Source organism: Lepidochelys kempii, chromosome 9 (assembly GCF_965140285.1).
Source record: "Lepidochelys kempii isolate rLepKem1 chromosome 9, rLepKem1.hap1, whole genome shotgun sequence".
NCBI lineage: Eukaryota > Metazoa > Chordata > Testudines > Cheloniidae > Lepidochelys > Lepidochelys kempii.
Window position 1 is genome coordinate 49,563,236 of NC_136388.1, and position 18,137 is coordinate 49,581,372.

The window sequence follows — 18,137 nt, forward strand, 5'->3', positions numbered from 1 at the left end:
GCCTTTCTGGCCTGTCAGCCTGAAGAGAAGGAAAAGCAGCAGAGTAGTGCCCACTCCATATTAGCTGCTGAAATGCAGAAACACTAGTGGAGCCATAATGGTAGCTCCCTAACTAGCCCATCCCAGCTCCAGTTCTTCTTTCAAGCCAATAGAGCATTTGAGAGAAATACTAGGCACATGATAGATTAATTTCCTGGGTATGAGGTAAGTTAGACAGCCAGGAAACAAAGAGCTTTTTTTTTTTGGAAGTTCAAATTTGTTTATTGAAAACTTGTGAAGAATCCAAAAAGAGAAGGAAAAATACCTCCTGTGCAAGCTGCTCAGATTTTCTTCAGAGTATATCTGGAGAAAGATTTCTGACTGAGATTGAACAGATTTTGGTTCAACCTTCCAAAACTGGATGGTTTCATTCTTCTCCAGCTTTACTCTTATTTATTCTCCTTTCCTGAATCTACAATTTTTACCTTCAAATCTGCAGTCCTCAATATCAGGCCATATACACAGTGGGTTTTCATCTGCTGATCAAAACTGTACTTTGAGATTTGTGGGTGGATCTGATAACTGAAAACAACTGACACTGATGAACCATACTATGAGATTTTACATAAGATTTCTGTTGATTTGAGAAGGCCCTGGAAAGAGATGCTACCATATGCTATGGGAGACATTCAGCATAGCCCTCAGGTAGTGTCTATCACTTGTAGTTAGGAATATTGAGACTAAAGACCAGATGAATAAAGTTCCTTGCACTGGTGACAAAACATGAGTATTTAACACCCTGATAGGGGTGCTGGAACATTTTGTATAGTGGGGGTGCTGAAAGCCATTGAACCAAACTGCAAACCCTGTATATAATGGAAACCGCTTCAAGCCGGGGTGCAGCAGCATCCCCAGCACCTTAGTTCCAGCACGTATGTACCCTGATCAGATTATTATAACTCCCTACTTAGATTGTGAAATCTTTGGTATAGGGACCATTTTTTGTTCCATGTCTGTACAGAACCTAGCCTTGACTAGTCCTTGAGTGGGGCTCCTAGTTACTATCACAATAAAAATAATTGAAAACAATCAGCACCAGATTACTAACACAATGAGAAATAACCCAAATCCAAACCTGTGACAGAGAGACCAGCCCAGACCACCTCTGGCCTGGTAAGGAAAATAAGGGAAATGGGGACAAGGGCAGCATTGTTAGCCACAGCTACCCAGAGGGCACAAGAACCCTCAGTCAATGGAAGCTAAGAAAGATACACATTACCAGGAGCTATATTCTAGGTGGCACCAATTAGAAGCCAAGGACGTAAAATGTTCCAATCTGTAGAATATGCAACAATAATAACTATCATGCCATTGAAGTAAGAGAAATATATGCAGCCTAATTAGGTGCCTAAATTCTTGAAAAATTATTGGGCTCCATGTGCGAGACCCAACCCCACAGTCTGGTTCCAGCACAATGAACTTCCAGACAAGGAACTGAAGACTGCTGCTAAGATTTGTCCCTACTCCCCAGGCCAGCAGAGACAGGAAGCACATAAAAGGAAGGCAGTGCACCTAATCCATCAGAAGGACAAATACCACCCCTTGCTCTCAATTGCCCACCTCTGATCAAGCCAGGAGCAACACTGGTTGGCTCAAGAGCGCAGTATGTCAATCCCTCTTTGTCTAGAGCAGTAGGCAGCCACAATAGTGAGCCTCGGAGAGGGACTGAAGAGAGGCAAGGCTATTGGGAATGTCCCCCAAGGATGGTTGAGAGATACAGTTGGTTGGTGCCTGCCTCCAGTGGTCACCATTGAAGAGTCAGGATCTGCCCAGTTACCCAGCAATCGTATCAGTGATGCCCATCGGCAACCTGCTACTCAGACAGGAAACACACATCACCACACTGGCAAATCGGCACTCAGGCTTTCCTCATCCTCTTTCCCACCTACAGCCTGATGCCAGGAGGTGCTGCTTTGACCCAAATCTGCCTCAGGTTCTGCTTGGCTCCCAGTGCGGTTGGTCTTTGTAGAATATGTGCTTTCATGCACTGAGAGCAAGTGAATAGCCAAGTGACAGTTGAATGACTGAGATTGACAGAGCCAGAAGAGTACCCAGAAGTCACCTACTACAGGACAGGCCCAACAAAGAAAATAACAGAACGCCACTAGCCATCACCTTCAGCCCCCAACTAAAACCTCTCTAACGCATCATCAAGGATCTACAACCTATCCTGAAGGATGACCCATCACTCTCACAGATCTTGGGAGACAGGCCAGTCCTTGCTTACAGACAGCCCCCCAACCTGAAGCAAATACTCACCAGCAACCACACACCACACAACAGAACCACTAACCCAGGAACCTATCCTTGCAACAAAGCCTGTTGCCAACTGTGTCCACATATCTATTCAGGGGACACCATCATAGGGCCTAATCACATCAGCCACAATATCAGAGGCTCGTTCACCTGCACATCTACCAATGTGAGATATGCCATCATGTGCCAGCAATGCCCCTCTGCCATGTACATTGGTCAAACTGGACAGTCTCTACATAAAAGAATAAATGGACACAAATCAGACGTCAAGAATTATCACATTCAAAAACCAGTCAGAGAATACTTCAATCTCTCTGGTCACTCGATTACAGATCTAAAAGTGGCAATACTTCAACAAAAAAACTTCAGAAACAGACTCCAATGAGAGACTGCTGAATTGGAATTAATTTGCAAACTAGATACAATTAATTTAGGCTTGAATAGAGACTGGGAGTGGATGGGTCATTACACAAAGTAAAACTATTTCCCCATGTTTAATCCTCCCCCACCCCCCACTGTTCCTCAGACGTTCTTGTCAACTGCTGGAAATGGCCCACCTTGATTATCACTACAAAAGGTCGTCCTCGCCCTCCCTCCCCACTCCCCTCCACCCCGGCACTCTCCAGCTGGTAATAGCTCACCTTAAGTGATCACTCTGGTTATAGTCTGTATGGTAACACCCATTGTTTCATGTTCTCTGTGTATATAAAATCTCCCCACTGTATTTTCCACTGCATGCATCCGATGAAGTGAGCTGTAGCTCACGAAAGCTTATGCTCACATAAATTTGTTAGTCTCTAAGGTGCCACAAGTACTCCTTTTCTTTTTGCGAATACAGACTAACACGGCTGCTACTCTGAAACCAGTTGAATGTCAATTTGCTGGTGCCATCCAGTGGACACATTGTGCAATGCTGCTCTAAATTGGCAGCCGGGACCTTTATTTAAAAAAAAGAAAAAAAACAAACCCCAACCTCATGAAAGAACATTCCTCTTATAAATTACAGCTTGCAGCTCTTCAAGAAATTAATCTCTGTCTGTAGTTTTCAGTGTAGTCTCTGTTCCTTTCTTATCAGGGATATTTTCAGAAGTGAGGACATTTATTTTGGCTGCAAAAGCTAAGGCTTGAAGACTATGTTAATTTACCTGACCTGCCACACATCAGTCTTGATTTTCACTGAATAAGTAAACGTGGAGCATCACTTCTGTAGATGGTGTCTGTGTATTCTTATCCTTAAATACACAAAACTGTACCTGAGTGTCCTTCGCTAGGAACATTCCATAACCATTTGTGGATGAAGGATGTTCTTCTAACAGGTGGAGACTGTATAGACAATTCTGTTAAGCACATATTATATTAAACCAAGGAAGCCTTGCACAGTACCAGCCTATCACTATGAAATATGAAAGACTGAGCTTTAGCCACAAAATCTACAGCACTAGCAGACAGCAAAGCTCTGAAAGAAAATAATCTCCAAGTTGACTTTTTGAAACTGATCTTCCATTTACTTGGCTAAGTATCTGACCAAGTGTAGAAATTCTAGCAGTGCCACCACAAGTTATTTTACATAAGCAATTATCCAGCTTACATATGAAAAAAGGTTCTTCACCAGTCCTATCAGACAGCGAGCCTAGTGCTATATGCAAGGATAATGGACTCAAATCTTGGTATTTCCCATGCATCTTGGTTGTTGGTTCCCATAAAATACACGAGCCAATTTGGAAGCACTCACTGAAATTTGAGCTCATGAGTGCAGCCCAAGTAGCTGAGACAGCTGCATCTTTTTTTAAGGTGTTTGACACTGATGCTGCTGTTCTATCATAGTATGACGGAGAAGTAAACAAAGAACAATGTCATAAATCTATCCTATGCTTTCTCTGTCAGCTCATTCTTTCATCTTGATCAGGGATCATGCCGTTAAATAGTGAATTGACACGTTTTCAGATTTCAGTGTTCTTCAACAAGGCTTGGTGGCAAATCCTCAGAGTAGGTGGGAAATCAGGGCTAACTTTGAAAATGCTGTCTGGGAAAAATGGACAGCTGAAACAGGTATCATGAAAGCTGTAAGGAAAGAGTACATAGCAGTTTAAAAAGCCCTGAGCTTCTTGCTATGATTCTTGTTTGTTACAGTACTCATGCAGTTAATTCTGTTAGTCACTGAGGATGAAATTAAAGTACAGAAATGATCTGGTAATGATAGTAGATATGTAAATCCCAAAAGCAAATGGCATCAAGGAACAGAATGTTGGATGATTCATCCAGTCCTGAGGTTCTCCTCTGAGGTCATGCTGGCGCTCATCATTCTCAGTCACTGCACGATGCATAACTAACTTGTCACAGAGAAGAAAATAAGCATTCAAATGTCTGGGGGTTTTATCTGATTTCAAATAATATTAAGCTGAAAACCAGAGCATTTGCCAACTCCAGTAATGTATCTACCGAAGTTACATATCTCTGCTATAAATACTGGTATGGACCCTACACAGGGTCATCAACCTGGAGCATACTTCAGAGTGAATCCATTGCTTCTTGGAAAGACATTGCTGAGAAGGGTGATAACTTCTCCGAAAGATAGAGGAGGGACAAACATGGAACTTTCATCTAAAACAGGCAGGTGAGGTTGATGAGCAGAAGTTTCTTTGCCTTGCTTAGAACCAACAGCAAAGTATATTAACACATATCTCTAAGAGCTTTATATTTCCATAGAACTTGGTTGTCTGAACAAAAAAAGAGAGATGAAGGAGGACTGCTTATGGAAATGATTGATTGTTGCTAAAGACAGAAATAAAAAATCTTAAAAATAACCTGAACACTGTGAGAGGGGAAAGTATCTATTGCAGGAGACCACTTCTGCCAGAGAGCTCTTGGACAAAATGTAGGTGAGAATGCTGCAACATATTGATCTTGAGCAAGAACGCATAAATTAAATAGTGTTAAAAATGGTACATACAGGCATCTAGAATTCTAGATTCACCCTTTGGACTATGCCAGCTTTTGTTGGCATAGCTCTTGGCACAAGGCCCGAAGGTCCACTAGGAAAGAGGCTGCAGCAGGGAAAACTGCCTGCAACCTTTTCTGTGCTGGGAAGAGGTGAAAGTGGACAAACACCATTCCAGAAGAAGGTGGGGTGTTGGCAGAAAAAGGCATGTGGCCAGGACAGCCAAGGAGTGTGTGGACTCAGTGCTTCCCAGCTTGGCTCTCATGTGCAGAGCTCCGGCAGAGTTCACAGAATCATAGGACTGAAAGGGACCGCGAGAGGTCACCTAGTCCAGTCCCCTGCACTCATGGCAGGACTAAGTATTATCTAAAACCATTCCTGACAGGTGTTTGTCTAACCTGCTCTTAAAAATCTCCAATGATGGCGATTCCACAACATCCCTAGGCAATTTATTCTAGTGCTTAACAACCCTGACAGTTAGGCAATTTTTCCTAATGTCCAACCTAAACCACCCTTGCTGCAATTTAAGCCCATTGCTTCTTGTCCTATCCTGAGAGGTTAAGAAAAAACATTTTCTCCCTCCTCCTTGTAACAACCTTTTACATACTTGAAAACTGTTATCATGTCCCTTCTCAGTCTTCTCTTTTCCAAACTAAACAAACCCAATTTTTTCAATCTTCCCTCACAGGTCATGTTTTCTAGACCTTTAATCATTTTTGTCATTCTTCTTTGGACTTTCTCCAATTTGTCCACATCCTTCCTGAAATGTGGTGCCCAGAACTGGACAATACTCCAGTTGAGGCCTAATCAGCGTGGAGTAGAGCGGAAGAATTACTTCTCTTGTCTTGCTTAGAAAGCTCCTGCTAATACATCCCAGAATGATATTCGCTTTTTTTTGCAACAGCGTTACACTGTTGACTCATATTTAGCTTGTGATCCACTATGATCCCCAGATCCCTTTCTGCAGGACTTCTTCCTATGCAGTCATTTCCCACTTTGTACGTGTGCAACTGATCGTTCCTTCCTAAATGGAGTACTTTGCATTTATCCTTATTGAATTTCATCCTATTTACTTCAGACCATTTCTCCAGTTCGTCCAGATCATTTTGAATTTTAATCCTATCCTCCAAAGCACTTGCAACCCCTCCCAGCTTGGTGTCATCCACAAATGTTATAAGTGTACTTTCTATGTCATTATCTAAATCATTGATGAAGATATTGAACAGAACCAGACCCCGAACCGATCCCTGTGAGACCCCATTCGTTATGGCCTTCCAGCATGACTGTGAACCACTGTTAACTACTCTCTGGGAATGGTTTTCCAACCAGTTTTGCATCCATCTTATAGTAGCTCCATCTAGGTTGCATTTCCCTAGTTTGTTTATGAGAAGGTCATGCAAGACAGTATCAAAAGCTTTACTAAAGTCAAGATATACCACGTCTATTGCTTCCTCTCTATCCACAAGGCTTGTTACCCCGTTAAAGAAAGCTATCAGATTGGTTTGACACAATTTGTTCTTGACAAATCCATGCTGTTACTTAACACCTTATTATCTTCTAGATGTTTGCAAACTGATTGCTTAATTATTTGCTCCATTATCTTCCTGGGTACAGAAGTTAAGCTGATTCGTCTGTAATTCCCTAGGTTGTCCTTATTTCCCTTTTTATAGATTGGCACTATATTTTTCCTTTTCCAATCTTCTGGAATCTCTCTCATCTTCCATGATTTTTCAAAGATAATTGCTAATGGCTCAGATATCTCCTCAGTCAGCTCCTTAAGGATGCATTTCATCAGGCCCTGGTGACTTGAAGACATCTAATTTGTCTAAGTAATTTTTAATTTGTTCTTTCCCATTTTATCCTCTTCTGATCCTATCTCATTTTCACTTGGATGCTCTTCCCAGAATATGCACCAAAGCAGGACAGTGGTGAAAACATTTCCTGTGTCAGTAAATTTGGCCTAGTGACCTTTAAGTTCTAAATGACCTCTTCATAGGATTGCCATTTCCGGTGTATCTCCCCTCTTCACAACTCAGCCTCTTCTTAGACAATGGCAAAGTAAGAACAGCTGATGGCTAAAGAAATGGAGAAATGGGCATTTAGAGACAGATGTACTGGGTCATTATGCCTGGCTGAGGATTTGCCATTACCGAAAGTTCTTTTAGTGCAGCCAGTATTGATTGTGCAGCCGAGCTGTGCACAGCACCAACAAGCCTGGCTGTCCAAGAATGTACTGTATTTGGAAAGTGTGCTCAGTCCTCTTATAAACCCAGAAAACCACCTGGGGTGGAAGCAGTGCTGTTCCTCGGGGGTGTGGAAGGGTGTATGTTTAGCATGCATGAGCCATAGGGAATCTTTGTTGCTTTAACTGTATTTGTCCCCATCTCTCTGCCTCATCTGAATTTGTTGAGAGCCTTGAGGCTCACCAGTATTTTTGAGTTTTTCAGTCATACTTCAGAAAAATAATTGCTCTCTATTTAAAGCTTGTTTTCTGTGGAATTCAAAACCCAGCAAAGAGGCAGGAGATCGAAACAGTGTTTGGAAAAGAGCAAGGGTGCTCTTTTCACAGCAGGCCTTCTGGTTAGCCTCAGCTGTTCTCCTTCTGGCCCGCTAACCTGACTAGGCTGAGCTGCTCCTCACCAATGGGCTCCTTGTCATTATTACACTTCCTCCCTTACCTGACACTTTGTTTGCCAAGTGGATTGCTGCATTAATTGTGTTTTCTTCCACGATTTCATCAATGATGCCCAGCTTCAGCGCTTCAACAGCCAGCACACGTTTCCCTATAATGAAGAAATAAGGTGGCTTCAGCTTCCTGCTGTCAGAGATTTCATTAAATTCCATTTGATAAAACTTCTGTATTTGACTGGCCTGAGATATGTTCCCAGTTGGGATGCATTAGTCACACCAGACAGGAACATGCACTGCTAACTAAATCATTAATTGGCTTTGCTCTGGAATGGCAAAAGCAGGTGTGCTGAGATAACACAGAATGGGAAAAAACAAAGGGAAGCTAGCAGTAAAAACTGAAGGCCGGGTACATCCTGTTCTGTCAGTTTTCTCCTATTCTAATTAACTTTGAAGTGTGGTTATACACCTTGTATTTCCCCAGTTGTGCTCTCTCAGCACAGCAGGGTACTGAGGAGCAAAACCCCTTTTCATTTAAAATGTCCCACTGTTGTCACAGCTGTTACTCTGAAACCTAAAGGTTTCCGTAATCTAATGTGTACAGACAAAATGGCAACTCCGTCTTACAAGAAAGAAAATGGTAATAAATATCTAGATAGAGATTACAAAGCCATTCCTTTTGTCCCCCAGTTAGACCACAGCTAATTCCATTCTGCAAGAGATGCATAGGTATGAATGCATGCACACATGAATGTACCATCTAGGGTATGTCTACACTACAAAATTAGGTCGATATTATAGAAGTCAATTTTATACAGTCGATTGCGTATGTCCACACTAAGCGTATTAAGTCGGCGGAGTGCGTCCTCATTACCGCGGCTAGCGTTGACTTACAGAGCGGTGCACTGTGGGTAGCTATCCCACAGTTCCCACAGTCTCCGCCGCCCATTGGAATTCTGGGTTAAGCTCCCAATGCCTGATGGGGCAAAAACATTGTCGTGGGTGGTTTTGGGTATCTGTCGTCAATCGCCCCTCCCTTCGTGAAAGCAACAGCAGGTGACAGTTTCGCACCTTTTTTCCGTGCGGACGCCATATTGTTTTCAGCAGACGGTGCAGTAGGACTGCTAACCATCGTCATCCACTGCTTCCGCTGCAACTCTGCTCTGCTGCTATTGGAAAAATTCGCTATTGAGACATGTTGTCTGTCATGGGCTCCCGGGTACGTGTGCTCTTCCTCGGGAAATGTGCGCGGTGCTAACAGTCGTTATCCACCGCTTCCGCTGCAACTCTGCTCTCCTGCTCTCATGAATCCACCTCGCAGGTCCTCTCATCGCTCTCTATAAATATCTATTCTCATGGCATCCGTCGTCAGCCACCGCTTCTGCTGCAACTCTGCTCTCTTGCAGACACCATATCACAGCAAGCCTGGAGCCCGCTCAGATCACCGCAGCAGTTATGGGCATTGTAAACACCTCGTGCATTATCCTGCAGTATGTTCAGAACCAGAACCTGCAAAGGCAGGTGACGGAAGTGCGATGACAAGAGTGATGGGGACATGGACACAGATTTCTCTCAAAAGTACAGGCCCCGGCAATTTGGACATCCTGGTGGCAATGGGGCAGCCTCATGCCATGGAATGCCGATTCTGGGTCTGGGAAACAAGCACAGTCTGATGGGACTGCAGAGTGTTGCAGGTCTGGGATGATTCCCAGTGGCTGCGAAACTCTCACATGCGTAAGGGCACTTTCATGGAACTTTGTGACTTGCTTTCCCCTGCCCTGAAGTGCAAGAATACCAAGATGAGAGCAGCCCTCACAGTTCACAAGCGAGTGGCGATAACCCTCTGGAAGTTTGCAATGCCAGACAGCTACTGGTCAGTTGGGAATCAATTTGGAGTGGACAAATCTACTGTGGGGGCTGCTGAAATCCAAGTAGCCAACGGAATCACTGAGCTGCTGCTATCAAGGGTAGTGACTCTGGGAAATGTGCAGGTCATAATGGATGGCTTTGCTGCAATAGGATTCCCTAACTGTGGTGGGGCGATAGACGGAACGCATATCTCTATCTTGGGACCGGACCACGTTGGCAGCCAGTACGTAAACTGCAAGGGGTACTTTTCAATGGTGCTGCAAGTACTGGTGGATCACAAGGGACGTTTCACCGACATCAATGTGGGTCGGCTGGGAAAGGTATATGATGCTTGCATCTTCAGGAACTCTGGTCTATCTGAACAGCTGCAGCAAGAGACTTACTTTCCAGACCAGAAAATAACTGTTGAGGATGTTGAAATGCCTATAGTTATCCTTGGGGACCCAGCCTACCCCTTAATGCCATGGCTCATGAAGCCATACACAGGCACCCTGGACAGTAGTCAGGAGCTGTTCAACTATAGGCTGAGCAAATGCAGAATGGTGGTAGAATGTGCATTTTGACGTTTAAAAGCACGCTGGTGCAGTTTACTGACTCGGTTAGACCTCAGCGAAACCAATATTCCCATTGTTATTGCTGCTTGCTGTGTGCTTCATGATCTCTGTGAGAGTAAGGGGGAGACGTTTATGGTGGGGTGGGAGGTTGAGACAAGTCGCCTGGCCGCTGATTACGTGCAGCCAGACACCAGGGCGATTAGCACAGCAGGGCGCGCTGCACATCAGAGAAGCTTTGAAAACCAGTTTCATGACTGGCCAGGCTATGGTGTGACAGTTCTGTTTGTTTCTTCTTGATGAAAATCCGCCCCCTTGGTTCACTCTACTTCCCAGTAAGCCAACCGCCCTCCCCCCTCGATCACCGCTTGCAGAGGCAAGAAAATCGTTGTTGTTTCAAAATCATGCATTCTTTATTAATTCATCACACAAATAGGGGGATAACTGCCAAGGTAGCCTGGGATGGGTGCGGGAGGAGGGAAGCACCGGGTGAGGTGGTGGATGAGGGGAGGAGGGAAGGACAAGGCCACACTGCACTTCAAAACTTATTGAATGCCAGCCTTCTGTTGCTTGGGCAGTCCTCTGGGGTGGAGTGGTTGGGTGCCCGGAGCTCCTCCCCCCCGCGTTCTTGGGCATCTGGGTGAGGAGGCTATGAAACTTGGGGTGGAGGGTGGGAGGTTACACAGGGGCTGCAGTGGCAGTCTGTGCTCCTGCTGCCTTTCCTGCTGTTCCATCAGATGCCTGAGCATATCAGTTTGATCCCCCAGTAGCCTCAGCATTGCATCCTTCCTCCTCTCATCATGCTGCCACCACCTCTTCTCTTGCTCACGCAACCTCTCATCTTGCTCATCCCTCCTGTCCTCACGTTCATTTTCTGCTTTCCTGGACTCTGCCATTGTTTGCCTCCAAGCATTCTGCTGAGCTTTTTTAGTGCAGGAGGACTGCATGAGCTCAGAGAACATTTCATCGCGAGTGCATTTTTTTCGCCGCCTTATTTGCACTAGCTTCTGAGACGAAGATGATAGGTGGAGCCTTGAAACATTTGCAGCTGCGGGAGGAAAAAAAGGGAGAGTAGTATTTAAAGAGACACGTTTTAGAGAACAATGCGTAGACTCTTTCACGGTGAACCAAGCTGTTAACATTACATACTACAGGTGCTTTCGGTACAAGGTCGCATTTTACCTCTTATATTGGGGGCCTGCCGGTTTGGTGTGAGAGATCACACACGCGGGGCCGGGCAACAGAATTCGGCTTGCAGGCAGCCATGGTAAGCCACAGTCTTTCAGCTTCTTCAACCTTCATAACATATAGGAATGGTTTCAAACAGCAGCGCCCTCCTTTCCCGTACCAAGCACCCATTGGGTTGGCAGTTTAAAAGAAGGGGCTGCAGTTTTTGGGTTAACGTGCAGCACAAAACCAAATCCCCCCCCCGCTCCTCCCACTACCCATTTCTCTGGGATGATCGCTTCATCCCTCCTCCCACCATATGACTAGTAGCAGGCAAGGTCCCTGCCAGCCAAACGCGAACAGCTCAGCATGAACGGCGCCCCCCCGTGCCATCCGCGGGGATGATTTCTTTTCAGCCACAGGCAAACAGCCCAGCAAGAACAGCCACCTCTGAATGTCCTCTTAATAATGTCCTTGGAGGATTTCCACTCCATCCCCAGAGAGGTTAACAGACTTTTCCAGTAGCTGTACTGGCCGCGAATGCATCCCAAGTCTTCAGGGCAAATTAATCATTAAACACGCTTGCTTTTAAACCATGTATTATATTTACAAAGGTACACTCACCAGAGGTGCCTTCTCCAGCTTCATGGTCCGGGAGCCCACCTTAGGAGGGTTGGGAGGGTATTGGCTCCAGGGTGATAAACAGTTCCTGGCTGTCAGGGAGAACGGTTTCTCCGCTTGCCTGTTGTGCGCTATCCTCCTCCTCCTCGTCTCCAAAATCCTCATGACTGTTGCGTGAGACTCCCCCCTTGCAGGTGTCCACGGACAGTTGTGGGGTAATGGTAGCGGCACCCCTTAGAATTGCATGCAGCTCATCATAGAAATGGCATGTCTGGGGCTGTGACCCAGAACGGCAGTTTGCCTCTTTGGTTTTTTGGTAGGTTTGCCTGAGCTCCTTAATTTTCACGCGGCACTGCTGCGTGTCCCTGTTATAGCCTCTGTCCATCATGCCCTTGGAAATTTTTTCAAATATTTTGGCATTTCGTCTTTTGGAACGGAGTTCTGATAGCATGGATTCTTCTCCCCATACAGCGATCAGATCCAGTACCTCCCGTTCGGTCCATGCTGGAGCTCTTTTGCGATTCTGGGACTGCATGGTCACCTGTGCTGATGAGCTTGCCATGCTGGCCAAACAGGAAATGAAATTCAAAAGTTCCCGGTGCTTTTTCTGTGTACCTGGCTAGTGCATCTGAGTTGAAAGTGCTGTCCAGAGTGGTCACAATGAAGTACTCTGGGATAGCTCCTGGAGGCCAATACTGTCGAATTGCGTCCACACTACCCCAAATTTGAGCCGGTGATGTCAATTTCAGCTCTAATCTCGTCAGGGAGAAGTACAGAAATCGATTTTAAGAGCCCTTTAAGTCGATAAAAATGGCTTCATCGTGTGGACGGGTGCAGGGTTAAATCGATCTAATGCCGCTAAATTCAACCTAAACTCATAGTGTAGACCAGGGCCTAATGTCACACATAAATATGCCTTGGGAGTGTCTGCACACGTCGTGTCTGAGCATTCACACATATATACAGAGTTTATTCTAACATTCTGGCTTTGTCTAAACCAGGATTTAAAGGTTAATCTGTTAGCTAGCTCAGTCTAACATCTTCAAAAACTTAAGTTAAGACAAGGCAAATTGTTTTGACTCAACCAGATTATCATGTGTTAAAATACAATTTGCATTGTCTGACTAGAGTTTTTGAAGATGTTCAGTAGATTGAGCTAGCTAAAATGATCCCGTGTCACATCTTTCCATCCTATTCTAAACAAAGCCACAGAAATTTACCTGTGGTGATTAGGTCAAGTGCAGCTGGGACCCCAATCAGTCTGGGGAGTCTCTGGGTTCCTCCAGCACCTGGAAGTATCCCAAGGGTGACCTCTGGAAGACCTACCCAGGCCTAGAGCCGAATGAAGGTAAACAGAAGGTCTAATTAAAGAAAGCAATAATTATATACTACATACAGAAGATGCAAGTACAGCAGAATCACAGTCGCACCCCATTCCTTCTAACAAACTGCTCTGCGGAGTCCCAGAAAGGTGCAAATTGTGTTTTTCAGCAATTTATAACTGTGCTAGATCTGGATACATTTTAATGGGAAAAGCAAAAGATACCCCCCCCCGACACCACCAACATCACCTGCTAAGTTTCAGGTTTCTACTTCAAAAGTAGGGATACACTAGAGCTCTTTCAAAGAAATCACTGAAAAAAAGTTCAACATTGGCAAAACTGCCTATATCCCCCCAACCTAATTCTTGAGAACAGTTTGTTGAAACGTAAAAGAAATCAAACCACTTTTCACATGGTTAAAGTTTAGCAAATTATAAGCAACTAAAAGTAGGTGATTATAATGGACAGTATTTAGCAATATTAACTAGAGATGTGGCCACCTACTCTGCCTATATTTGTAAACTTTCAAAACAACTCTAATGCCACAACAGAGTGGTAGAAACTTGAAATTTGGTCAGGATATAAACTTAGGTCACAAATCTGCCTTCAGTAACTTGGTGAACACCTGTGATGGTTTGATGACTTATGCAGGTTTAAAAGTGCTGTTTTTTGCTGGGCGCTATTGGCACTCATACATTCATCAGCTGAATGTAAATTCAGGCTTTCAATATTCCATTAGTTTTCTACATGTGTGCATGAAAAATCTGAGTGGCCTTTTGTTTTCAATGTGTAGGTACATGTAGAATATGATCTGTGAGATTGTGTATGGGATGAAGCATGGCTCCATCATAGGTAGGTATCCCAGTGTGCCACATGCCATCCTCCAGTGCAGCGCCTTCTGGGAACTTTTTGCAATGTGTTGTGGGATAGAAATGACTCACCTAGGGATCTCTGGGAACTAGGAGTCAAGTTCCCAGCACGCACCTTTCTCCATCCCATAATGCCATCCATATGCTAAAATGATTGTGTTTTTTTTATTTCCATAAACCCACGTGGCTCTTTTCGCTGTCCATCATCTCTGACAGAAGCCTGGAGCTTGCAGACCTCTGTGCTATTCTCACGAACGCTGGAAATACAGGACACACGATTCTCGTGTATTTGCAAATCCATAGGAAGTACTGCAACAATGGGGGACATGACAATTTCTTGGAGGATAGGTTTCAGAGTAACAGCCGTGTTAGTCTGTATTCGCAAAAAGAAAAGGAGTACTTGTGGCACCTTAGAGACTAACCAATTTATTTGAGCATGAGCTTTCGTGAGCTACAGCTCACTTCATCGGAGAAGTGAGCTGTAGCTCACGAAAGCTCATGCTCAAATAAATTGGTTAGTCTCTAAGGTGCCACAAGTACTCCTTTTCTTCTTGGAGGATAGTTTGCTGAGGGACATAGTGAAAAACAATTCAAGGCTTTTGGTGGCATTCACAGAGCAGCTGCAGGTGGTGGAGTGCTGCTTCTCGGCCTGAGAAACAAGCACTGGCTGGTGAGATTGCATCATAATGCAGGTTTGGGATGATAAGCAGTGGCTGCAGAACTTTTGATTGTGAAAGGCCAAGTTTCTGGATTCGTGTGCTGAGCTCACTGCAGCCCTCCAGTGTATGGACACCACAATGTGAGCTGCATTGACAGTTGAGAAACAAGTGGCTATCACACTATGGAAGCTTACAATGCTGGATTACTACTGGACAGTGGGAAATCATTTTAGAGTTGGAAAATTCATAGCGGGGGCCATTGTCATGCAAGTGTGTAGGGTCATTAACCATCTCCTGATATGCAGAACTGTGATTCTGGGCAACGTGCGCAGGACATCATGGATGGATTTGCAGGTTTGGGATTCCTGAACTGAAATGGTATGATAGATTGAACACACATCGCTATTTTGGCACCAGCCCTCCTTAATACAGAATATATCAACAGAAAGGGCTACTTTTCTATAGTTATGGAAGCATTTATGGATCATTGGGGATGCTTCACTGATATCAATGTGGGCTGGTCAGAGAAGATGCATGATACTCGCATCGTTAAGCACACAGGATGGTTCGGAAAGCTGCAAGCAGGGACATTCTTTCCTGACCAGCGAATTACTATTAGTGATGTTGAAATACCAATAGTGATTCTTGGAGACCCAGCCTACTCCTTGCTTCTCTAGCTCTTGAACCCAGACACCTGCTACCTCAACAGCACCAAGGAAAGATTCAACTACCAGCTCAGCAGGTGCAGAACAACAGTTGCATGTGCTTTTGGTAGACTGAAGGGATGCTGACAGTGTTGATTCACATAGTGGCCTCTGGTGTCCTGCATAATATCTGTGAGCCAAAAGGGGAAAAGCTGCTGCCAGGGTGGAGGTGGAGCAGCTGTGAGCAGACTTTGAACAGTCAGACACAATGGCCATTACAAGAGTTCAGTGTGGAGCTATATGGTTGAGGAAGGCTTTGAAAGAGCACTTTAATGGTCACTCACAGTAGTGTTCTGTGCTGGAGTGATCTCTGGGCCTGCAGCTTTGGATGCTACTAAGAAATGTCTAGTGCTTGCTGTACATTTATAACTATTACTGTGTGTTTTACTGAAATCAGGAGTTCTGTGGTGCTGTACATTTACAAGTACTGTATGCTTTGAGTACCATTTCACATTCTGCAATATGTGTTGTGAACAGATAAAGATAGTTTTGTTTAAAAAAATATAGATATTTATTGAGTAGAAAAAACAGTGCAGAAAGACAATGAGCAAAACACAACAGGCAATGCAATACAAACTTTTAACACAGACTAACAGCATGGAACTTTAAAATTGGAAAAGCAGCAAACATACCTGTCCATTTCAGTGCACAAATGTAGTCCCTTGTGGCTACACATATACCAACTGTGGTTCTCACAGGCCAGTGGATGTAAAGCTGTGGTTTTCCTTGCTGTCCCTAGACAAGAAATGGTAGGGGCAGGGATGCAGTCTGTGATGCCACATGGTATGTTGGGGGGTGTAGGGAGCTGCTAGCATCGAGTTCTCTAAGGACTGCAAAGGGTGGGGAGTCCGTGACTTTTGGATCTGTAGGTCAACTAGCGTCTGCAGCATTTGGGACCGGTAACATGTCCTGCCTAGTCCTCTTCCGTCTCCCCCTCATCAAAGTCAGGCGTTCTCAGGGTGTGGAGGGGGCAAAGGTTGCAAAGGCAGAAGCTGCTGATAAAAACAAGACAGATGTGTCATTGGATTTATGGTCACAACAAAAAGTGGAAGATAAGGACAGGGGGTGGCGTGGGGGGGTTGAAACTAATTCCCATAAAAACTTTTAAAAAGACATGCTTATTGACATGTCAGCTTTGGGACACCTGTGCACAGTACCGCTCTCCAGCCCCAGCCATAGTGGGTATGGCCCACCAGTGGTGAGGGGAGAGGGGTGGAAGGAATTTTGGTTTCATGAAACAATAAAATGTCGGTGCCTATTTCAGTGGGTACAAGCACAGGGCAATGATACTGAGTATTAGGAGAATTTTTTTTACCGGTCATGATGGTTTTAGCTGATATCTCTCTCCTGAGGGTCACAAAGGCACAGAAAGCACAGCTGCTACTTGTGTCTCACAGCTGCCCAGGTCTGTATGCCACTAGCCTGTTTACTGCAGTGGTGCCAGCCAAACTCATCACAGAGTGGCATGGGAAAGTGTCCCACCATTGAGGAAGAAATAGGGCAGCCATCCCTAGAAACCTTCGGGAGAGGATCACAGAGTATCTCCATGAAAGTTTCATCAAGATTTCCTAGGAGGATGCAGCGTACATAAACAAACTGCTTCGCATGATGCCTCCTGCCTAATCCAACAGGGGAATGAAAGCAAATACCAACTCAACCTCTGTTTGTTGTACCTCTACCTGTTCTTGTACACGTAAAATTGAAAAGTTGATACTTGTGTCTTGTGAACTTGGGTATGGGTTGGGTGCCATCTTTAGATTTAAACACCATAAGAAATGATGCATGCACAAACTTACCAGGGGTTCCTTCCCCTTCATTGGGCTTGTCCATGCTCAGCTGGTGGGACTGGCTAGACTGTGGTGGAGTCATGAACAGGTCCTGGCTCATGGCATGGTTGGATCCTTCCACTGTATCTCCACCCGCCCCACCTCAACTGCTCTTCCTCCACCATGGCGGTCTGCGGAGTGCTGATGGGATCTCTATGAAGTATGGCATGCAGCCAGTTGTCAGAGTGGCAGGTTTGCAGCACAGCACGAGATCGATAGTTGGTCTCCTTGGCTCTGAGGTACGTCTGGTGCAATTCCTTCGCTTTGGCACTGCTGCTGATCCCTGTTGTACCCCTTTGCCTGATTCCCCAGTGCAAATATTTTTGCAGATGTTCACATTTCTACAGCTGCTCCATAGCTGTGCTTGCACAGTCTCTTCTCCCCACAGTCCCAGGAGATCCAGTATCTCCTGTCTGCTCCAGACAGGAGCAGGTCTAGCGTGTGCAGCCAGCATGGTTGGTTGGGCAGTTGCACGCAACAAGAGAGAGTTCTTAGGTGTGCTCATGAGGTGGGCAATCAGGAAAAGGCATTTCAGATATATGTGGGTAGCTTTATAAGGGCTGGGGTGGCTTCTGGTCCCTGTGACCCCTGGGCAGTGGAGTTTGCAACTGTGACCAGAGCAGACACTGTTGCAAGGAATGGGGCATAATGGGACAGCTGCTGGAGGATTGTTAGGATGGACCCATGT

The 18,137-nt window shown here is 45.0% G+C and overlaps 1 protein-coding gene across 2 annotated transcripts in view; it reads right to left on the reverse strand.

The window, feature by feature from the left end:
- The window catches only part of EHHADH (enoyl-CoA hydratase and 3-hydroxyacyl CoA dehydrogenase), a 68,116-nt gene that overhangs the window by 18,953 nt on the left and 31,026 nt on the right, over positions 1–18,137 (reverse strand). For both annotated transcript variants that reach the window (XM_073360290.2, XM_073360289.2), the window contains 2 exons: positions 13,290–13,401; positions 7,912–8,016 (listed from right to left, as the gene is read on the reverse strand). In XM_073360290.2, coding sequence (XP_073216391.1) covers positions 7,912–8,016; positions 13,290–13,401 — 217 coding nt within the window. The remainder of the gene's footprint in view (positions 1–7,911; positions 8,017–13,289; positions 13,402–18,137) is intronic.